At 38.8% G+C, this 25050-nt stretch overlaps 1 protein-coding gene across 1 annotated transcript in view; it reads left to right on the top strand.

The window, feature by feature from the left end:
- The window catches only part of lrrtm4l1 (leucine rich repeat transmembrane neuronal 4 like 1), a 111859-nt gene extending 87288 nt beyond the window's left edge, over window positions 1–24571 (top strand). The window contains exon 3 of the mRNA XM_033975902.1: window positions 24506–24571. Coding sequence (XP_033831793.1) covers window positions 24506–24571 — 66 coding nt within the window. The remainder of the gene's footprint in view (window positions 1–24505) is intronic.
- Window positions 24572–25050: the final 479 nt, after the last annotated feature.

The raw sequence follows: 25050 nt of genomic DNA, 5'->3' as shown, positions 1-25050 counted from the left end.
TTTACTTCTTACAATTTAACATACAAATACAAGGCAAGACCACGGGTGTCAAACTCAAATTCACAGTGGGCCAAAATTAACAATGGAGACAAATTCATGGGCCAAACTTAACATTTATGGAAAAATTGACTGCACCTGATATGTTTAACCTTTTCATATGAACTTTTTGCTGAAACGCAAACTCTGGAGGGCGTGTCTGGGGTGAGGGAAGTCTGGGAGTCCCTGCTTAGACTGCTGCCCAAGCGACCCGGCCGTGGATAAGCGGAAGAAAATGGATGAATGGATGGACAAACTGGAATAACTCAAGCTTGATATTACACACATATGAGAAATTAAATATGAAATAAAAGACACATCAATAGTATTTCTTATTTAAATTAAATAATAAATTACGTCTCTCTCTGTAGTCTAGTTTAAAGTAATTTTTTTTTTTTTTCACAAGCAAAAAAATAAATAAATAAAAAATTCAGCCAATGAAAATTTGACTTTCAAAATATTAACATTCCTTATCTTGGAGTAGAATTAGTCGATTTACTCTGCACATTGGTCTGGACTGCTCGCCAGCGTACTAGCAAAGCATTCTGGGATTTGTATTATTAGTGGTGCATGTTTTTTATAGCTGCGGGCCGCATTTGATCTAATCTCACAGGCCAAACATAATTACATCGTGGGCCAGATTGAGTTTGACATATGTGCTCTAGATAACACCATGTATTTGAGCAAAATTAGATTTGTCCTTCTATGGATTTATTATAAAAGTAGCTCCTGAGGTCAAAATAAGTCTATGTGTTGTCTGTATCAAAATTGGAAAGCATGTTATTGTCCAATAATCAGGAAGTACACGTTAGCATGCTATTTCTTAGTTGTTTTTAGGTTTACCATCATGACAAATCTCCACACTGATCTGAAAAATACTTATGAACTGAATAATTATGATGCTCGAATGCATAAGGTAAGTGAGGAATAACTTGGACCACTGCAAACCATTTACAATGAACTAGTTCTGTGTTTCCTGGTTTTAAGAAAGTTGCTTAAAGCCATACTTCGGAGCATTATCCACGGAGATAGATACATTTTACCCCATACTGCGGAAGATTATAGGCAAAGGAACAACATTTCCACTGGAACAAGCAGGATGATGCAAGCCCACTCAGAGTAAAGATGCTAGTTTTTCAGTTCAATAAACACACCAAAATGAAAACAAAAAACATGCTTTTATTTTAGTCTATTTTTGGCTAAGAAGTTACACACGGCGGCTTTAATTATACAGAAATACTTCACTAAAAAAGTTTTCCATTGTGTATTTTTCATGTGGATTTTAAATTGTCCAAATTACAAGGTCAAATTTGAATAAAGTTAAAAATACCACTTTAATTTCTTTCATTTTATGACAGATTGAATGAATGCTGGCAACTAAACAGCAGGGACCGGGGTTGCATAATGTGGTCATGAAAGAGAAAAGCAGTGAATCACATTAAAAGCCTTCTTTCAGATTGGCAGATATTCAAGAGGCATATCCAGAAGCGGGAAACGTAGCCAAAATTTGTCCTTAAGTAAACGCAATGTCAGTTAAGTACAAGTAAAAAGTAGTGACCCAAAGAATTATCTGTGTAATCCCTCAGTCGTCCAGGTAGGGCTACTCATCTCAGGCACAGTGTACACCTTCAATGGAGGTAACTGAAAACATATACCGTATTTTCCGAGTCGCACTGGAGTATAAGTCGCTCTGGAGTATAAGTCGCACTGGAGTAAAAGTCGCACTGCAGTATAAGTTGCACTGGAGTATAAGTCGCTCTGGAGTATAAGTCGCACTGGAGTAAAAGTCGCACTGCAGTATAAGTTGCACTGGAGTATAAGTTGCACTGGAGTATAAGTCGCTCTGGAGTATAAGTCGCACTAGAGTATAAGTCGCACTGGAGTATAAGTCGCACTGCAGTATAAGTCGCTCTGGAATGTAAGTCGCACTGGAGTAAAAGTCGCACTAGAGTATAAGTCGCACTAGAGTATAAGTCGCTCTGGAGTATAAGTCGCACTACAGTATAAGTCGCACTACAGTATAAGTCGCACTACAGTATAAGTCGCACTACAGTATAAGTCGCACTAGAGTATAAGTCGCACTGCAGTATAAGTTGCACTGGAGTATAAGTCGCACTGCAGTATAAGTCGCACTGCAGTATAAGTCGCTCTGGAATGTAAGTCGCACTGGAGTATAAGTCGCTCTGGAGTATAAATCGCACTAGAGTATAAGTCGCACTAGAGTATAAGTCGCACTGGAGTAAAAGTCGCACTGCAGTATAAGTCGCACTAGAGTATAAGTCGCACTGGAGTATAAGTCGCACTGGAGTAAAAGTCGCACTAGAGTATAAGTGGCACCAGCCAAAAAATGCATAATAATGAAGGAAAAAAAATACATATACTTCACATATAAATTGCTTCTGAGTATAAGTCGTACCACCGGCCAAACTATTAAAAAAAGTGGTACTTATAATCTGGAAAATACGGTACTCCTCACTCTAAACAACTAGAGTGTATTAGTGTCAGTGTAGTTTGCATCTCCTAAGGCAGTGACTTTCAGAACTCTGTCAGAACTGAAGAAGCTACTTGGACGAGTGGTTAAACGTATTCACTTTACAAACTCTCACACTCTTGACAGAATAAAAGGAATTCTCAAATAATAACAGTAGAAAAGTATGTGTAGAAAGTATTGAGTTTGGATCTGATTTTTATGACTGGAAAGGTTTCAAAGTAGTCAAAGTAGTTTAATGCCAATTCTGTTAAAGTCAATAAATCATATCACAAGGAGCCTTTTTAATGTGTATAGACTTAACACTGTGGGAAGACTACTTCACTAAAGAGTAAGAATACTTTAGTATCAAACTAAATATTCATACGAAGGTAAGACAAGGCAAGGCAGCATTAAAACGAGTGCAGAATAAAAATCTTTCAGTCGTATGCACAGAGAAACAGAACCATTTTGAGCCTGGATTTAAACATTGTCAAAGTAGAGGCCTGTCTCACACCTTCAGGAAGATTGTTCCAGTTTTTAGCTGCAGAAAATTGAAACTTTGACTCTGGGACCAGCAGGAGGCCTGTCCCTGAAGTCCTCAAAGTGTGAGATGGTTCATATGGCACTAACATGTTGGAGATGTATTTTGGTGCTAGGCCATGGAGAGTACTTCCTGGTTCTAGTCAGGACCTGAGCAGCAGTGTTCTGGATGTACTGTTCTGTCTTAACGCTCGTTTAGAGAGGCCAGTGAGCAGGATGTTACAATAGTCTAACCTACTGGAGACAAATGAATGGATAAGTCTCTCTAAGTCTGGCTTTCACATTATACCTTTGACTTTTGGAATGTTGTTAGATGGTAAAAAGCTGCAGATGTTATTGATTTGTGAGACTGGTAAAGTTCAAGTCTAAGTCCATTATTGTTCCAAGATTTCTAGCCTGATTTGAAGGTTTTAGAGAGAGACACTGCAGGTGAAGTAGCACTAAAGGTATATTTAAAAAATAAACTGTGTTGAGCTTTTTCTTGAACATTTTACATTTAAAACCTGACCACAGATGCAGTGGGCTTGACAACAAAGACATCCCCATTCACTTCCTTTTTATCAAAACTGGGATTTGGAGGAAGCTTAAAGGGAAGTACACCAGATCAAGAGCTTATACAAGGAATAAAACACAACAAAGTGTTTTTTGGTGCCTGTCCTTTAAAGTGGAAAAAAGCTGAGTCATTGATTTATTTATTTATTTTCATCTTTGGACAGTTTGATAATCTGTTCCAATGTTCCATGACAAAATGAAGGACAAGCGAATAGAGGGTCAACAGCAATTTTAAAGTAATTTAGAAAAGTGGCTTTTAATTTGTGAGATTTCATTTAGTTTAGGAGAAACACAGTACTCAAAGCAAAAGGATTTTTTAAAGAACCTGCGCTCCATTTTTTCCCCATGTCTTTCGTACAATTTGTCTTTCCCCAGTACAAATATCTTGTATAAGCAGCTGTTTAGATCAAAATAAGTCAGCTGTGTAATATCGGCATCTAATTATAAAGCATTTAAATGTCATAGGATCAGGAAGTGTAATTGTAGATGCGTTTACTATGACACTCTGGTCTCCGATAATTTGGATGCTTGGAATGTGTTAGGAAAGTGAGGAATAACTAGTTCTGTTTTCCTTGTTTTCAACACAGTAAAAATCAGGTACAGAGCCTTTAAAGGGATGCGCGTCAAATCAAGAGCTTGTACAATAAAAGTGTTTGTGCAATAAAAGTGTTTTGGTTCCTCTCCTTTAAAGTGGAAGAAGTCTGCGTCATTGAGTTTTTTTCTGAAACATCTTTGGACAGTTTGATAATCGGTTTCAGCGTTCAATGACAAAATGAAGGACAAGTGAAAAGAGGGTAAACAACAATTTGAAAGTAGTTTAGAAAAGTGGCTCTTAATTTGTTAGATTTCATTCCATCATTTCAGCTGTGGTATTAGAGGAGAAACAAAATACTCAGTGTCAATAGAGATTTTTTTTTTTTTTTTTTCCATCAGGCCATACACCTGAATTGTAGATTTTTTTTGTCATGGCTTGAGTACTTATTATTGACTGTGCTGTACCTGTGTTATTTCAGGTCAAAATAACTCTTCTGCGTACTAACTGCATCAAATTAGAACGCATTTTATCCTCAGAGAATCATGTGCGCGGTTAGCATGCTAGTTGTTGTTAGGTTTATGGTGATACCAAAACTCTGCTTTGCTTATAAACTCATCATGGGGAATACAGTGGTCCCTCGCTATATCGTGGTCTCACTGTTTCGCAGATTTTTTGTGTGTGCAATTTTTCATTCAGAGCAGAGACCTGAGCACAGGACCCATGTGTGAAGTACTTCCTGGTTCTAGTCAGGACCCGAGCAGCAGATTAAACAAATAATCCATCACATTTGCCCTTTAAAGTTGAATGGATCAGATAAATATTGACTTTACAGAAAAAAGGACGCAGTTTAAATTACTCACAAAGAGAGTAAGAACAATCATTTTTGAGTGTTCGTCCACAAACCCCAATGTTGGTGGCTCGATTACACTTCTGACCATTGCATACTGCTTTTGTTGCTGTTGTGTCCTTGGGCAAGACACATCACACACGTTGTTTCCTTACAAATCTGGAGTGTGAGTGATAGATTGGTACTGACCAACTTTCTCACCGCTGTCTCTGATCCTTTATACTCCTACAAACACACAAAGAATATGTATTTTCTATTTTAAAACAACTTAAGTTTTGCAAAGATCTAAAATCCTACTAAAATTGCGTAAAAAGTAGTACCTTGACTAATATTTTTCATGTGTACTTTTTACTTTTAAGTACAAATTTGGCAGCAGTACTTGTAATCGTAATGGAGCACATTTTTGCCACATATCTGTACTTTTACTTGAGTCATTTCGAGTACATCTTCAGTACTTTTAACACTGATACATCATACCACTAACCCATATATACGGTTTTGATCAAATTTCACTACAACACTATTTAAAACTCAAAAATGACCCTGTACATAATGTCTCCTTTAAACGACAGTCAACTCTCCCCCGAGGCCACGCGCACCAGCAGGGGGCAGTAGTAAGGCGACGTCTGTAGATGTCTGTAATTGGCACCCTGAGTGGAGCAGAGAGCGCCATATGCCTGAACACCGCCCCCCGGCTGTCACCCAGTGCAAACTCGTTACATCATGTTTGTATGGCGCTAATTACCAGAGTAATTAAAAGCATATGAAGTGGTCAGGAGGGGGATTAGAGCAAAGACCGGCTCGGCTGAGGTGCTGAAAAGGCCCTTAGAAGTGGCCAGTCTTTGAAAGCAGCATCACAGGCCTGTAATGATTTTATTATGAGGAGATTCAGTCAAAGAAGGTTTTGTTCAATCCCACTCGAGCAGGGTTAATGGAGGATTTTGTATGAGTAATATTGCAAAGGGTGATATTGATAAAATTATTATTAAATGACTATACAAGTTTGGCTTTTTGGTTTACGCTTTAAAGATATAATTGAGTCATTTCTTAAAGGTACTACATTACACAAATCTGACTCTTGTGAGATTTAAGCCATGTTAGAATGTTATGTCATCAAAAACAGACCTGGAGTTGTGTTTTGTTTCATTCACACATGTTTGAGTAAAACTTTATTATTAGTCTGTCTATATCTCCAAAGCTCAAAATGCTCTGTTCCACCTTGTGATGTCATGAAGTGGTAGTTTTCAAGTTAACATCTACGTTTTACCTTTAGTTCAGTAGAGATCGGCAATTCCAGGGCTGAAATGATCAAAATGATTCTAGTGAAGGTGTGTGGAGTTTTAAAACATCGTGGAGCACTTCCTGTCTTACCTCATGACATCACAAGGTGGAACGGAGTGTTTTCAGCTCAAGAGAAGCTGTGTTAAAAATGTGTGAATGAAACAAAACACAATATAGCGTAATATAGAACTCTTAAATCACATATTACATCCAGACATTTTACAATCATTTTTACTTGAGCAGCAGTTTCCACAAATACTCTTTACTCAACTTTGCACATTTTTTTTTCATACTTTAGTAAAATTGTTTGTTACCTTACAAATCCAGATTGATATCTCTCTGTATTTATTTCTATTCTATTGTTGCTATCGTTGCTGTAAGTCAGTGGAATAGTTTGCCAGATTACATTATAACATGCACAAGTTTTCAAAATGGCTAACATCAACACAGGTTTGCACCCATTAGTGAATGTGCATGAAAGCTCGAGTATTTGTATATCTGAAACTGAATGATTGTGTGCATGTTTGTGAATAATTTAGTATGGATGTGTACGTGTGTGTGAACCGAATGTCTTTAAAAATGGCGTATTTGAGGGGCGAGACGTGTTGTAATTGTTGTATGTACCATATGTTTACAAGTCTTTCATCCACCTACACTAAACTGCTATTCTTACTCAACATACCATTTCTTATACAGATTGATATCAGTCTAGTCCCCACGCCTTTCATTGAATCTCGACCCAAAACCAAACATTATCGTTCAATTTGATTTGTTTATTTCAGGAACGCATGTGAAACAAAGGAGTTCACTGGTCACCCATTGCTCACGTTAGAATAACACAGTTTAGTTGCACAAATCCACTGTTGTTCAATCCCCTGTGATATTTTTTTTCATTATTTTTCCCCCTCATAAACAGCCATATATATTTTAAATGTCGATGGACCACGTGTGTCCCTGATTGGCTAATCCACCTGTCAATCACACCCATCTGAAAATGCGGAGACTCACATCTTTGTAAAGTATTAAAGAAGCGTGCATTCTGGATCCCAGGCTACACTTTTTGTCCTCTTCCCTTTCCTTACTGTTCTGTGGCAGATTGGAGAGGCGGATTATATCTGGTGTCACGATGGCTGATACATATGCCGAAATTGTGCTTGCCTTTGTTCACACCTGCAGGACACTGGGGCCCTGCAGTGTATCAGGAGGAAGTGTGAAGGCGTTGACACTCCACCCTCCAGGGATCCTCCAAGAACTGCACAACACTAGGCAAGACAAAGAGCTACTGTGACACGAGCTGTATGTCCAAACCCAAGTCATTAAACAAAAGACTACGTGAGGTCTGAGAGGTTAAAGTCTGAAAAAAAAGAACTTTTAATAGTATTGCGGATGTCAAACGCTATTCCTCATGTCCACATCCTAATTATTCGACAAGTTTATATATGCCTTTCACAACTTTCAAAGGCCAAAGCACAGTTCCTGATTCTAAGACAATAAAATCTGACTTATACAATACAGGGTGTCCATGAAGTCTCTGTACAGTTTTTTGTTTTTGTTTTTAATTACAAAGGCAATTAATAAGATGTACTCAGTGGTTATAAAAGTTTTTAATTACTGCAGATGTCTACCTTGACCTTTTCACTGAATATGTGGCAACACAACAGCAGAACCTTCAACCAACCATCATTTTCCAGCAAGACTTTCCCCAACACACTGGGCTCTGCATGTTTGTGAGTTCCTCAATTAAATATTTCCAGACCGTTGGATTGGAAAGGATGGACCAATTCCTTGTTCATCACGTTCTCCTGATATCACACCTCTGGATTTCTTTCTGTGGGGATATGTTAAAGATGTTGTGTATCGAACAAACACGGGACATTACTGAACTAAAGCAAAATCACAGGGGACTGAAAAAAATGTTCATATTAACCGGCTCTACCTGATCCTGGTATTTTTATTTCTCTGTTGTGTCGGTTTGGTTGAGTGAGTTGTCCACTGGTCCGAAGGCTGGCGGTTCAAATCCTGCTTTTGACTGGGGGCAAGACACTTAACCCACCTTGCCCCCAGTGGCTGAATGGGTGAGTAATTCCTTGAGGTAAAGTGCCTTGAAGGAAAAGCTGTAAATAAATGTAAACGTTACGATTTACCACAAAACAGGCACCTTCTCTAAGCTTGCTGCCGCTAGCGTTAGCAACAGGTTTGATTGACAGCGTTCCCTAAATGTCCGCTCCCAGCTAAACCAGCGTCACTCCGGATTGGCTCTTTGGTTGCTATGATACTTGTCATCAGAATGCGTAACATGCAACTGCTCCAAATTTGCCCCTATAACTGCGAGCCTCGATGAGCTTCATTTGACTGGAGCTGAACGCTATGGGAGACGTCACACTCCCTTAGTCCACTTCTTTATGCAGTCTGTGATAAATGCACAAAACAAAACTCTGAAAGGGGAGTGTGGGGAGCAAGAGTAGCGAACGTTGTTTCAAACCAATAAAATGTAACACGGTGATCTAAATATGCTACGTGTTAACATTTAATACCCGATAGCGTAAGTGTAATACCCCCTCTTTAAGTTCTGTTGGTTTAGTTCAGGCGTCACCGGTGGATAGTAGCACTTAATATGTATCTCCAACATCTTAATAAAACTGTGTGGGAGGGAGTGAGCTCAGATTCCAAGACAAGGGAAGCAGCCTTATGAAAACAATACCACAAGGACTAGAAAAATCATTTGTGGATGCACCAGATTCGCTGCAGACATTTTGATGAAAATACGTGGGATCTCGTGTCTTGTTCTTTAACTATTGCATTGCGAAGGAGAAGACAGAAGGGCAAAGTGTTAAAGAAGTGGTGAGGTGAGCAGTTGCGTGTGGGTGTACGTGCTAACTATATACTGTACGATTCCCCCGTGAGATGGTATGGAGGTTCGCTGGGTTCTGCTCGTGTAACGCTAAAAAGTTTAATTCAGTGGTCCCTATTGTATTTTCGCAGGCAGTTTATATCGTTGTTGGTATCTGGTCATTTTTTCACAAAGTTGCAATGATCTTAAAACACGATCAACTTATATTCACTGCCAAAGAAGTATAAAACATAAAAATGATGGAACCAAACAGAATAATAAAAAAAAATCTTCATAACTTTCATAATTAAGGGCTATCTGTATTACTTTGTTTGATTTGTTCCACTGTATGACGCAAACCATCTTGTTTTTATTCAATTAGTAGTGTTTTTATTGCTCAAAACGAAGCATTTTTACCATATGTGGATCCGCTTCTCCATAGATCTGATCTGTAAGTTGGTCTGATGGTGTAACCTGCTTGTTTCCGTTGGTTTCGTGCTGAACTGTAAAACGTTCCAGGCAAGAAAACAACATCTCCACTGAGACAAAGGTTGCGGATCAGCCACATTTACATAGTGTACGTTTAATTTAAGGTTTGAAGTGATATTACTGTATTTGGAAGTTGAAAGTGCTTTATACTAAGGAAATTCACAAGAAAATCGGATTAGATAGGATAGTATTAAAACCATGTGTTCACTTTGTTTCAATCCAATCCTAAGTACTTTGGCTAGCATTGCAATATCAGTTCAATACCAATGAGTTTTGTATTAAAGTGCACTATTACACTATTTTCTGATCTAGGTTATGATGTTTCCTCGTCACAAATGTACCTGGAGTTGTGTTTTGTTTCTTTTACACATGTAGAAAACACACTATACCACCTTGTGATGTCATATGGTAATACAGGAAGTGCTCCACTGTGTTTTTAAACTCCATACACCTTCACTAGAATCATTTGGATGATTTTAGCCCTGGGAATACCTATCTCTACTAACTAAAGAAGTAAAAAGAGCTGTTAACTTGAAAATTACTGCTTCATGACATCACAAGGTGGAACGGAGCATTTTGACCTTTGGAGATGTAGACACACTAATAATGCAGGATTACTCAAACATGTGGGAATGAAACAAAACACAACTCCAAGTGTGTTTTTGAGGAGGTAACAGCATTATAACATAACTTAAAGCGCAAAAGAATCAATTTTGCGTAATACAGGACCTTTAAAATGCATTGAAACTCCTCCCTAGAAGAAAAAAACCAAAACAAAACTAGTGCCCCACCCCACTTTAACCGATCTATCAATTAAATAGATGTTCAGATAAACTAAACTATGAATAATGTGTTTCAAAAATGTATTAAAATGTAATTCATAAAACAAGTGTTGGTATTTTTGCATGAGAATTGATACTTCAGTCAATGTGTTACTATTTTATATCACTATATTCATCATATTTGAACTCAAAACCTAAAAGTTTGGATTCATTTGCATGGCTTTCTTTCAATTAAACCACAAAAACAAATAAATGCATGTACCCAGTGCTTTACCCAGGCTTTTGAAACACCCATGTGCCAATACCTGATCTTTCAAGTATATTCCTCGTCAGTAACCCTTTTATTTGAGTTTCAATCCAGGTTTATTTATATAGCACATCTAAAACGCAGAGAGCTCTTATGAACCTTATGGAAGAGGGGGCCCGTGTGTGACAATTCAAAAATGTAGCGTTCTTATTAAAACCCGTGTCAAAACCTGTCTCCTACTGATCACATCATATCCAGGAGTATGAGTCACTGCCTGGGGAAAGAAAGGCAATGGAAGATTCAAGTTTTTGTGAATAAGAACGAGGGCTGAGGAGCACGGGGTTCCTCACACTTGAAAACATACCCAATATTAGGGAGAGGGGATGAGCGTTGGAAAGAATTGTGCTACTAACCGAAAAGACGGTTCGAACGGGGCCTGGGAGAGATCGCTAGATTACTGAAACATGCATGGATGATCTAAAATCTTTTGAGGTGTGATTTTGATGAGGGATTAATGTCATAACATGGTAGAAAGTGCAATTTGGATGGACGCAATTAGAAAATCAAATGACACTGAAGTAAATGTACAGATACAGGAGCAAAAAATAAATAAATAGTCAAGTAAAAGTACAAGTCTCACATGAAAAAAAAGTATTAAAGTTGTTAGAAATGTAATTAAACAAGAAAACGTCTCATACTTTTGTTTTACTCTGCACATATTTTGAGGTCTTATTAGGCTTCAAATGATAAAAAAAAAAAAACTAAACAAAAAACCTCAGCCTTTTTAACAGGTCTCGAAGAATAATACAAACTACTTTTACTTTTCAGTCCAGTTCAAAAAAGTAGTGGAGTAGAAAGTACAGATACCTGGTCTCGGATTTAGTGAAGTAAAAGTAAAAATGATCCACTTTAAAATGTATTAACGTGCAAATACCTAAAATGTGTGCTTGAGAACAGTGCTTTACTACTTTTACTTTGTTACTGTTGTAGGTCTGTTCAAACATGCTCTGAAATGTGATTTTTACAATTATTTGTCAGTTAATTTGAGTCTTTTTGTCAATTTTCGATGCTTTTAAAATGAACTATGAACAAAACACTATTATTAAAACATAAATCGCAACACAAATCTAATCTAATCACAATCCAATGCTTGTTAGAACAATCGCAAGGTCAGAGGCTACAATCCATGATAATACTGAAATCACCTGCTTTAATCACTGTACTGCAAATGATCTATCGCAACATAAAGGATGAATGAAAGAATACTTATAAAAGCTGTTCATGAAACACACTAGTGCTTTAACAGACAAAATGGTCCATGCTTCAACTGTAATTGTGCAATCTCTGTCGTCTAAGTAATTCCAATTGCAAAAAGAAAAACAAAGGAACAAAAAATTGAACTTTACTCCTTAAAGTTTCGGTTACTCTTCCCACTGTGAGTAAGTCTACAAACAACAAAAGTTTTATGCTGACAATATGAAATGATTTGTGTTTCCTGCATCGTTCCTTCAAATATGATCTACTTTGTCTCATTTTTGTATCTATACTTTGAAAAAAAACAGATTTTGTGCATTACTTGATGTTGCGTTGTTCAAATGACTCTTTAAGTGACTCTTACTTGAGTAGTACTTCTCTCAAATACTGTTTTACTCTTAATTGAGTCATTTCTTGGACCACTACTTTGCCGTTCTACTTGAGTAATATTATTTTGAAGGAACATTACTCTTACTTCAGTACATTTTTGTCTATTCTACCCCTCTCACATACAGTATACATAAACTTTGCATGTAAAACAGACATCTAAAAATAAAATTACAAACGCCTGTAAACGCTTTGGTGCTAAATTACTGGAGTTGATGGTTCCAAACGATGATGTATTTGATTCTACGGAGGAGCACGGATGTGAATCTATTTCGGTCGTGCGGGGTGTTTGTTGTGATTTATGGACCACAACAGTCGGTTTGAAAATCGGAGGCTCGTCCCATTTTCCGCCCCTCTTTTGTCTTTGACTGACACACTGGAGTTTTTGGAGATTCTGGGAGGTTAGTTTGGGAATAAGCTCTCGAACAGACGGTCTATACTCAGGCAAACAAACAAGACGCATTTGGAAGACAGTACAATAGAGGACCCATATTCAGATAAATGTTGTGGAGTATTAAGAGTAGGCATAGTAAATAAAAGAGTCTAATGTAAAGAGCAATTGAAAAAAAATGAAAAATCGGAAGGTATTGTTAGTCAGTAGTCCACAATTTCCGAATACATTTTCTGGCTCCACTTAATAACTACAGTACACACAATTAGCCTCATAAAGCGTTACGAAAGATTTAATTCGTAAGGAACAAATAGCGTAACAAGAATGAGTCATGTTTTGTAACTGCTTAACTAAGTGGTTAGGGTTAGGAGTTACTAAGAAAATCTCTAAAGACACACGTTATGCTAAATTGACTCTTTATCATAAACTATACCTGAAGTTGGATTTATCTTCATTCATGCAGGTTTGATGGATCCTGTTTAGTAAATCCACTCATTCTGAAGACTCAAAAAACATTTGGGTTTGAATTTCCCAGATTTGTGACGTCACAGGTAGAAATCCATTGGTCTCCTGCTCTGTTTGTAAATTAATTACTACTTCAAATCTCATTCATTACAGCTGCATGCTTGCAAGAACATAACAATAATATCATTTGAAGGGCATTTATGTCACTTCAGGCACAACAAGGCCCGTTCCATGTCATGCACCCCACTAATGCGGCCGACAAATGTGCCCCGCGTTTCCATGGAGATTGTCACAGTTCTGCCTGTTTTGTTTATTCCCAGTCCAGCTTTGTTTCCCAGCCTGTTCCAGTCCTGTTTTGCTGCCTCTCTATTTTCCCCGCACCCAAAGTTCATTGCTGATCAAGGGTGTAGCCTTTATGTTCTCCCTGTGTTCACTTTGGGTGGCTGGATTGTTGTTTGCTCATTTCTTTTGTTCATCTATAAGACACGCAGGTTCTGTATTTCAAATGAACCTTATGTATTCACCGGGACAAGGGGTTTGGCTGTGTTCTTTGTGTTGCACGTGAGTCCAGTTACTACCTGCGTGACAGAGATCAGCCGTGAAGGAAAGGTACATCCGAGCAGATTTCGTGCACTTCTATATCCCATCATGCACTGCGCGTCACCTCTTCTATGGGAGAAAATTGAGTCAGCAGCCGTCACGGTTGCCAGGCGGCATAACGTAAGCGCACAGACAGTGGATGACGTACTCTCCATGGTGTAGGCCAGTCCCATTTTGGCACAGCTTTTGTCGTCCACAGAGGAGCACCCTTCGTTGGCTGGGCCCTTCAACGTCTATAGCTAGGTTTTAGTATGTCTGCGTAGTCCCTCAGTCATCCAGGTCTAGGTTTTAGTATGTTTTTAGTAGGCCCCAGTACAGGAAGTACATCTGTAGAAACATCGTGTCTATTATTTGTAGATGGTTATAAGCAAACCAGAGCAGACCAATGAGAATATACTTTGTAGTGACATTGTGCTGTATGGATGTCTATGGCAAAATGTTCAGCAGTTACCATGGTGACACGATGCACACATCAGCAACACTGCCAAATCGGTTTTAAGATACATAAAGAAAAGACAAAACAAAACAAAGCTGATTTTCATGGATGGGCAACAAAATAGGTGAGAGACACTATCTGAAAAACTGTCGGCTAATGCTAGCTAGCTTGTGACTGTAATATCATTTCAAAGGGACTTGTTTAACAGTACAAATCAGCTTTGCTCTTGTAGTGCCAACTAAATTAGTTCTTTACTGTCAGATTGTGTTAAAAGAAGGATCAGATTAAAGTCTAACTGGAGTAACAGAGCTTCAGACAGAGCAGTGCCTCTAGTTAGCGTCACTCCTGCAGGAAAGATTGATGACATCAGCTGCAAAATAACAATATAAATAATGCAGCATATTTGTATTTTAAAATCAATCAATATAAAGTAAAGAAAAATCCTTATCGGACCATCCATACTTTGCAAGTCCAATATGAAAGGTGCAAGAACCATATCTTTTTTTTTTTTTGTGGTCCAACAGAGCTAACACGCGTTGAACTTTGGGCTCAAACATGGCCGGAGTTGAGAAAGTTGTTGGCGCTCCACCATTAGACACGACTGACAGGCCACCCAGTTGGAGCGCTTGTTATCACTGTCTAATAAGGCTAGCCGCTGTGGTCGCTAAAGCACAGGTCAGCCAACGCCACTCTGCTCCAAATTGGTGTCATTTCAGTACAATCCAACAGACTTTTTCTTCTCGTAAGCTCTGGCAATGACCTTTTATATGGTTAGAAAAATATATGTTGACTTAGAATGTGAGATCTCAGCTTTCTAGAGCCCACAGTAATTATGTAGACGTGTAAATACAACCAGGAGGACTGTATTGCATCCTTTTTTCTCTCTTCATTCAGTGGCTATTTTCTACATGCACAACACAAATCTGCTCATGATCTGATTTCTGGAGTTATCAGATTTATGGAATGTCACGTAAACAGTTATATCTGATGTGAGTAAGCTGAGTTATTTCCGAGCATTTGCGCCTGTGCTGGTTTTGACAACGAAAATTATGCAAAAAAGGCAAATTAGTGTGTCAAAAAACAAGAAAATGAGAAAATGTTAAAAGGTACAATAGGTAACTTTGTGCAAGATTCCGTGGAAATATAAAGCAAAAACCAAACTTCAGGATGTTCTCCATTCTCTTGCTAGTGCTTTAACCTGCATATAAGGGGTGACAGTGCCTCAGTTGGTTGAGTGTTTATCCACTGAGCCGAAGGTTGGTGGTTCGAATCCCACTCTCAGTATGTATGTCTCATTTCTGTTTTGTGCAGCTGGTCTGTAGTTTGTTGTTTTATGTGTGTGGGTGGGGTAATTTTCTTATGTTATTTGAAAAAAAGGGAAAAAGTCATACATTATTACAAGTATTATACACTTCATTGACCTCTCACAGCTTAATAAAAAAGACCTTTGACCTTTGCTCTACCAATGATGCTTTTCAATCAGATAATAATACATTTTATTTATAACGCACTTTACATTTGAACAACAAATCTCAAAGTGCTACAGTGCAAAAAAGACATTAAAAACAGAAGACAATTAGTATAAAAGCAATAAAAGCATCAGTGGAGGAGCAGTCTTCTTGCACAAATTGACCCACAGGTTGGCGGTGCGATACCAGCTCCCACAAATGAATACCGTTGTGGCGTCCTTGGGCAAGAGGCTTAAACTACTTCGCCCCCCAGTGTGTGTACAGTTATGTATGTGTGTGTGAATGGGTGAGTGGTTTCTTGATGTAAAGTGCTTTGACAGCCTTGAAGGTGGAAAAGCACAACGTAAAAATCCGAGGACACGTACACGTTTTCCTCATTCTCAGTATATGTACCAGCCGTGCCTTATGTGAAAGCTCAGAACCTCCACAATTTACTCACTGCACTGATTCATGATTGTATTTTGCTCGTGCAGGGGTTTAGATACTCACAATTCAAATTAGAGAGAGTCCTTTTAGCTTTTAGTGTTTTTCATGATCACACTTCTTTTGTGCAGGTAAAACACGCACCAAAAATAAGATCTAGGATTATCAGAGTATTTTAATTATCTGATGTTTGGCCATGTAAATGTACCCACGGTGTCATTATGTGAGATAATGAGCACGGGGCCATCTTTGAAACAAATATCCAAACTAAATCCCCAAATTAACCTTCAAAAAATAAAAGGCTGATCAAAAATGGCCAAATTGAAAAGCTCCAATCTCATTTTGAGTCGTGATGAATTTTATTTGAGCGTAAAGGTCAGACGGTTTTGATTAAATATTGATTAATTGCCAAGTAATTTTCATGTATTAGATATTGTCAGAGCAGGCACACCCAACTAGAATAGAAATAGAAATCAATGTAGCTTATAGTGTTGCCGCGATGCTAATATTTCAAGCTCGATTTTGATACTAAGGAATAGACTCGATACTCAATACCGATTCCGATACCACAGTTCCATAGTGGCTCATGGGCGTATATTACTAGCTAAACTATTCAGGAAAGGTTCATTTCTGTCGTGTGAATGAGATTTTTTTTCCCTAGGGAGGTATTCTCGCTTTCCTAGGGAGGTGTTCTGGGCATGTCCCACCGGAAGGAGGCCCTATGTCTCGCGGTTGGCTTGGAAACACCTTGGGGTCCCACCACAGGAGCTGGAGGACGTGTCTGGGGTGAGGGACGTATGGGAGTCCCTGCTTAGCCTCCTGTCCCCGCAACCCAGCACTGAATAAGCGGATGAAAATGGATGGATGATACCAACTCAAATTGCCCCTATCTAATTTTGATACTAGTTTTAGTTTTGATTAGTAATTGATTTTTACAACCCTAGTACCCTATTTTCACTTTCGTAAACCTGCACACAACAAAGGCCATGGTCAGAAAGAAATCAAATTAATTGCATCATACTGAGTTGTTAAAATGTCATTTAAAAGTATTATATCAACCAAAATGTAGAATTACTTTAAATCAATGTGCATTTCAGTGTGGAACGGATTAACAGAGGAAATACACTTCTGTAGGTTCAGTTTAAAAATGTATTTAAAAGAGAAATAATGAGCAAATGCCTGGAGAGGAGAAAGTGATTTCCTCAGGGGGAGTAAGGTGTAAGGTCAGAGAGCGTTTTGATTGACTAGTTGAAGTGTTGTTCTCTAATGAATGGGAGGAGACTGGAAACGTACAAGATTTGCGTCATCCATCGCCTTTTCAAACCACGTGTGTATTTGTGTTTGTACTGTACTGTGAATTATTCATGCAGGTTTGAAATAAATATTCTAACTAACTTTTTAGTAATCAACAACTCCAGAAGTTTGACAATAAACAGATCTGGAGCGTGCATGTTTCCGTCGTCATTGCAAACTAGTACAACAAAATTTATGATTGGCATTCTAACTCAAAATGAAAAATAAGGAAATTTGATGTTTTAATTATGTACCAAATCCGTCAATCAGGCGTGACATTTGAAACGGTGACGAATCAATAACAAAGCTTACCCAATATTTTGTCACCGTTTCTTCTAGGTTGTTTGTGAAAATGTTGTTTGCGCGCACTCAAAGGGGAAAGAATAGGCAAGCGTAAAGATGCCCGTGACTTTCTTATGATACACCGCGAGCTTGTCTCCATGGAAACGTTACAGATTTGCTTGAAATGTTCTGCAGTGTGACATTACACCCGTAAATCTCACGTTCATTCAGCTGCAAGCGTTTTATCGCTAAAACTATCCTGAAAAGCATGCGTTACGACTTTGCGTTTGCCCTTCCACAGATCTGAACTGTCACGTGTAACTCTTTTTCATGAAGCTAGTTTAATGTCATACTGTGGAACATTCTAGGAAAACCAATATCATCTCCAAAAAGCAACACCCACCCAATGAAAAGTTTGAATTTTGTTGAAATGTGGGTTGATAATGTGTAGAAATATGCAGGACAGCACAGTGTGTATTTACTTGTATAATTGATTTTTTTTTTTTTGTCTTTTGTTTTAAAATCTTTAACCCAGACAGATTTTTTTGAGTTTTGTGCGAGGGAGTCATTGGTGCTTACTCAACCTGACTCGCGTCTTGTAACAACATTGTGACTAAATTGGCTTTCGTCCGGAATGAAAACTTCTGAAGGTTAGTGAGACATCAAGCGCAACTTCTATTTTTGTCTGGTTTTTTTTTTTTTGTCTGATTTTTGAAGAATCTGGTTGTTTTGCTCAGTGCTGTTATTGTCTAAGCTTACTTTTTAAAACCGTTCCTCTATCTATCTTTAGCCCGGTTAGCTAGTAGCTGCAGGATTGGAACAGTTATTAAACCCAAGACGTTGCTATGACACAAGATTATTAATAACATACACAAATATGGGTTATTAAACATCATTAATGGTGGGAAAAGAGTGAAGAATTAAAAAGAGTGAAGAAGTTTTTTTAGCAGAAGGGGGGACTGGAACAAGAATCTCTTTAAAAGGTCCTACTTTTCTGATTGTGGGATGGTTGCTTTGTCTGGACTGCTCCTCAATATGGCTTTAAACAGCTATTTTGGTTTTATGATTGTACAAAAATACCTTGAAAAACAATTTATTATGAGCGCAGGCACAGCTTATTGGATTGATTTGAATGGAGAATGTTCCAAAGCATGTTTTTAACTTTCTATTTCCACAGAATCGTTTTGACTTTCTGCGCAGGTAGATGCCGGCTGTCGGTTGCAACGCTCCTTTTAAGATAGGCACAGTCAGAGGCGCTTTTTGTGCAAAGTTTTTGTAGCCTTATAGCTTTACTTTGCTGGCACAGTGTTACATTCAGTCTATTGTAAATCTTTATAGTATCTTATTTATTTTGACTGCATGTTCCTACTGTATGTTCCTGCTGTTCTTGAGGTTTGTGTTGCAATACTCTACCACGCCCAAAATGATTCACTTTTCACAATGATGAACACAATTACCAGTGCCAGATTTCTTTTAAACCCCCATTCCTTGTACGTATTATCCGTACCATGTTTTCCAAATCCTCTCTCAATAGCACGTAGGGAATACTGTAGATGTCATAGGAGCACAGCTTGTTGGATTGATTTGCGAGCGCGGGATTGATCTCTTGTCTCTGGTGCTAGCTTGGGAGCTAATGTGTTTGCCTCGTGCCCCGAATCCCTTTTATGCTCTCATCTGTCTGCCGATTTGCGCAGGCTGCTTCATATCCACCTGAGAGGCAGATAAAGCACGGAAGGAAGACGTGTCGGCGGGCCTGATAACGTTTAAATCAAAGTTGGACTCTGGGCGCGAGCGTAAGCCCAGCACTGACAACAATAGGGAAGTCGACAAGCGGAACATTGAGGGAGCTGGGATCATTTTTGAGCAGATTTGTGAAATAGCTGAGACTGACAGAAGTGTTGTGTGGTGGAGCTGTGCCAAATCTTACCTTTGCAAACAGTGAGTACAAAGAAGAACAAGTTATGCAGGTTTCTTCCTTCGTTCAGGTATAACAGGCAAATTAATCCACTAGAGAGGTTCTCCTGACCAACATCCTGGGACACGGACATCGACCAAACATTACAGATGTTTTCTTAATGAATAAAATCTAAATCGTATTTGAATTATACTCTTAATTATAAAGTCGATTTCAGCAATTCACAAAAAAACACTTGCGACATGGCTAAAGCTAGCGTAAACACTACACTACTTCTGGTTTATTGTCAGCTTGTCCTGCATTTCCTTCACTTCTCTGCGCCTATACGCCACATTTTAATCTCTCTTTATGTAATGCAGTGGGTTTGGCTCATGTTAGAAGTATTATGCACTGGAAATATATTTTTGATCTTTATATCTGAGTGCTGTGCATCGAAACAAGAAACAGCTGTTGCATTTGGCTCAACATCTAAAGTGGCAGTCACTGGAAATGCGGCAGTTTATCACAAGATCAAGTCAGTGTTTGGTGAGAGATTATTATTTCCCGTTTATATCTGATTTTAGCAGTCTTTAGTGTGTGTTTTCTCTTGTTCAATCATCTTTTTTTTTCAGTAATGTGCTGACCCCTTCTAGTATCCTGCAGGGTCCGATTCAGACCTCTCCGACGGGGCAGCACAGTTCACTTTAGACGGCGGAGACACTTGCAGCCTGTACCGATCCGCTTCCAAAGCTAACCAGTGGAAACAAGGCCATAGGTTAGCATGCGTAAAATGGAAGGTTAGCAGAATGTCTATTTCTTTGGAACACATATTTATCTTGGGTTGGAGATCAGTTGGAGGCAAGTCAAATGTCAGCACGCTCAGACTAATTCACGCACAAGTCTTTACAAGCAGCAGTTGACCTGTGGCTACGCAATGACATTTAAAGGTCCTGAATTATGCACCGGGCATGCTTCCCCATTCACTCCAGCAAATTACACTTAGCTCCACAAAATGCGCGTTTTGTCAACTCTTCGAATGGAAAGTGCTTACGTCTTTTCAGAGAATTCTCTATAGAGCCGAACCACCCAGACCCGCTGACCTTCTGCACCGTAATTCACTATTGAAAACATGTTATTGAAATGAGGAGAGAATATTGATGGCAAGGCAAGTTTACACAAGGTAATTCAAAGAGCTTTAAATCTCAATAAAAATGATTGAAAACATAAATTATCATAATAAATCCAACTTTAAAAGAGCGTGCAGAATAAAACGTGCAGAATAAAAAAACATATGGGTCATATGGACAGCTACACAGAACCGTTTGAAGCCTGGATTTACACATCGTCAAAGTAGAGGCCAGACTTACATCTTCAGGAAGACTGTTCCACGTTTTAGCTGCATAAAACAGAAACGCTGATTCCCCACGTTTAGTCCTGACTCTGGGCACCAGCAGGAGGCCGGTCCCTGAGGTCCTACTTTGGTGCTAGGCCATGAAGAGATGTGTACACGAGCAGAGATGCTATAAAATCTAGTCAAATCATGTTTCTATACGTTTGTAGGCTTTATCAAGAGTTTGTTCTCACCAATATTTCTGTAGAACTGACTCCAGATTTCGGGCAGAGGTACCTAGGCACAATATAAACCTGGCAGGCAGATTTTTTTTAAAAATACACAACTAAAAGCATGACTAATCCTAAAATAATTAACTGAAGTTGTAATAGTACGGCTACTTCTGCTACTATACTCCAACCTGCAGTTTCGTTGCAATATCAGACCACGCAGAGATCATTTCAGGTAAGCTTTTATGCTTTTGATGCAATGTTTGGATTGAGTGGGCTGTATCAAAATGAAGTGATTCAAAGAGAAAGGATAGAACAGGTGCACCTCCATCTACGTGAATGACTCATAATTCAGCCTGATTATCCCAAACTGAACAATCTTTACCGATGTCCCAAGGCAATTCTAATTCTGCGCTTCAAGCTTTTACGTCGGCCCCGTGACTAACTGGGTGAACAATTGCATTAGACCATAACTTAGATCAATGAATTATTGATTTCTTTTCTTGTTCTTTTTGTTCATAGCTTGTTTCAAAATGAGGCACGTATTGCATTCCGTTCAAGAGTTCGTCCCCTCGATACACTGGAGCCCGGAGATCTCTCTGCCTATCAGCTCAGAGCCGCTGGGGTGCTGTTGCTGCAAAATGACAATAATGTGCTATTTTCCTCAACAATGGGAAACAGTGTAATGGAAACAGATATTTTTCTGCTGTATCAGTGTACTGGGAATAAGCCATGTTGAGAGTAGAGGGAAAGTTGTTTTTTTGTGTGTGAAAGAACTTGATGAAGAATGTTTTTTTGTGGATTTTTTTTGCAATGGTTTCAGCATTTTGTTGTGAAACCTTTGGCCCGCTGCACCGAGGAACTTTTAAGGGTTTAAGTTATTGCTTTACCTGAATCAACTCGCCCATCCACTCATTTTTATTATTTGCAGAAATTATAATTTGCAAAGTATAATCTTTTAGTCATAGCTTTAGTTGACAAAGTGCCAGTCATCGTTTTTATTTTGTTTTAGTTGACATAGACAAAAACTGTTATCCAGGGACTGTCTTTCTTAGAGGCAAATGTTCTATCCACTACACCTGGGGGCCGCTTGAGATTTCAGTGGGTCCCTAGAGCTTTGTCTAGTCAGAGCATCATGTCATCAAACCCATTATTGTTGAAAATGATTGGAAAATGGGTATGGAAGCTTGAGCGCTACAGTTTCAGTTTATTTGTATTAACCCTATTGTGTCGGATGTCAATAGACTCGTGGTTGTGGACTTTCCATTACCATAACTCTGCAACCAATTGTGCGATCATGTAAATTCAAATGGCATCTCAAAGCAGAGGCATGGGGCTCTTTAAATATGTTACTGTCATTACGGTAATGTGCTTTATGTTGTCCCTGGAAGATGACCAATCAGAGCGCAGGTGCCGCAGGAATTTTCGCCAGTCACTTATTTGATGCGTCAGAGGAAAAATAAGGATGGATATGTAAAATAGAGATAGCTGTGTGAAAAAATGTAGTACATGGTGATGGCTAGAAAGAATAGTCTAGTCTAGGCGAGCTATACTGGTCTATAATGTGCTCAGTCCTTAAATGGTTAAATAAATGCTTTCGTATTAGCATTTTTTATCATGGAATGTATTTGTGGGGGCTTCAGTTTTAGATGGGGAGGCCCAGCACGTCTCAAGGTCACGCAGGGGCGGAGCCTTTAGGTAAAAACATTGGGAACTGCTCCACTATGCCATCAGTTCTGTTTATGAATATATTCTGGCTTACTTCTTCTACTCCTAAATCACAGTGTGTTTTTGCTGTAAGTAAAACAAATTGATCTCCAGAGTACGCTATTGTGCATTTGGCAGTAGATTATTATTCTGCCACTTAATAACGGCTCTTTTACTTGCTCCCTCATCATAGTAAACAGCCAGTGCCACTGACTGTAGGAGGGCCCATTCAGACAAACATGTTGCATTTAATTATTCCTGTTTTAATTAACATGGAGCTCTAGTAGGAGGTGCTGTTTTAATCTTTGTCCCACAATGAGGACTGCTCTCCACCTTGGCCCCCTCGGAGCTATCTTTGAGCATGCGGGACTCTATCATCCGCCTAATTGCTTGGCCTAATTTGCTTTGCTCGCTCTGTCACAAACCCATTGTAGTCTTATCAAGCCATTGGGCGCCCGTAATTAACTTTACATTGTAAGGACCACCTCTGCGAAGTGCCAAGGAGTAGCTATAGAAAATGTGGTAAAAGCGGAAGATGAATTAAAATGCCTAAAAGCAGGAAATGTGTATATTGTAGAGTAAGTGTGATGTGTTATTCATCTATTGTGTTGTGGGCTTAAATAAATTGAAATACCTAATAGCCTTCGAGGTAGGAAATACCCGGTTTCCTTTGGTCAAAATGAACTGAAGTAGTGGGAATGCATTTTATGTAATATTATGCATTATATTAAAACTGTATACACTGGTCCCTCATTTATCGTGGGAGTTACATCCCAAAAATAACCCGCAATAAGCAAAATCCGCGAAGTATCAGCTTTATTTTTTATAATTATTATATATGTTTTGCTGTAAAACCCCTCACCACACACTTTATACACTTTTCTCACACAGACATTAATATTTTCTCACATTTCTCTCTTGTTTAAACTCTCTCAAAGTTCAAACCTTCATAGCGTCTTTGTCGGTGCAGAACGTTTCATTGATATTGTGGGTTTTGTCGAGGAGAAAACTTGCAAACATACAGCACTTTAGAGTCACTCTGCGATCGAACATTTATGTAAATTTGTCTGAACACATTCTGTACTGTACAGGAGACACGGCACGGAGGAGACTGATGGACAATGGTCTACAGTCCCTTAGCCAATCAGGACGCAGAACACAATGCATGATCATAGATTGTAAAACAAACATGCTAAATTGCACTAAAAACATCGGCGAAACAGCAAGGTCGCAAAGGGTGAACTGCTTTATAGTGAGGGACAACTGATTACTACAACTTTAAAAGACTTTTAACGTGCAGAATAAAAAATATACTTTCAGTCATATGCACAGCTAAACAGAACTGTTTTGAACCTGGATTTAAACATTGTCAAAGTAGAGGCCTGTCTCACATCTTCAGGAAGACTGTTCCACATTTTAGCTGGATAAAACTCAAACACTGATTCCCCATGTTTAGTCCTGACTCAGAGCACCAACAGGAGGCCTCAGAGTGTGAGATGGTTCTTATGGCACTAACATGTTGGAGATGTACTCTGGTGTTAGGCCATGGAGAGACTTGTACACAAGCAGAGCTGGTTTAGTGTGGTACCTGGGCTATAGTTTTCCACAGCATGGCAAAGCGCATCTATCTACATAGTGAATGTTCTGAATTATGGTTGTTGGAATTATGAATGTCACACGCCAGCTCCAGAACGTTACATATTGTAGCTAACTCTTTCTCTTTTTGTCGTTGCAGACTGAATACACATGTCCACGCCCTTTACCTGGTGCCTGGCTGGGCGAATTGGCCACCATCCACTAGCCCAAAATGGAACTAACTTGGACCACAAAGGACAGAAACCGGAGGACGACATATGCAGAAATCAGGATCTTTACAGACGTGAAAACTAACACTTAATAATATTGCCTTTTTTGTTTAGTTTTTTAATGTGATTTTTCCTTTTCTCTGGCTTAAACCATCATCAGCTTTACTGCAATTCATCCCGCTTTACCGCGCCATAAATAGTGACGCACAGCTGTGGAGGACAGTGGAGCCTCGGCGGGAATGTCTTATAAACACTCCATATGAATAATTATGTCCAAGTTTGGAAGCGCCATGGAAGCGATAAAAAGGGAAAGAACACTCCGAGACTCTTTCGACGTGATCCATGAATATCTAAGGACTACATTGGAGTAGCGTTCACCACTCTGCTAACAACTGCTTGTATAATTTATAAGATATCTAAGTTCTATACATGCCGCCTCAATTGTTTTTTTTTTTTTTTTTTGGCAAACTTTTTT

Source organism: Periophthalmus magnuspinnatus, chromosome 12 (genome assembly GCF_009829125.3).
Source record: "Periophthalmus magnuspinnatus isolate fPerMag1 chromosome 12, fPerMag1.2.pri, whole genome shotgun sequence".
Classification (NCBI taxonomy): Eukaryota; Metazoa; Chordata; class Actinopteri; order Gobiiformes; family Gobiidae; genus Periophthalmus; species Periophthalmus magnuspinnatus.
The sequence above is the reverse complement of the archived record's forward strand: the minus strand, read 5'-3'. Positions and strand labels throughout refer to the sequence as shown.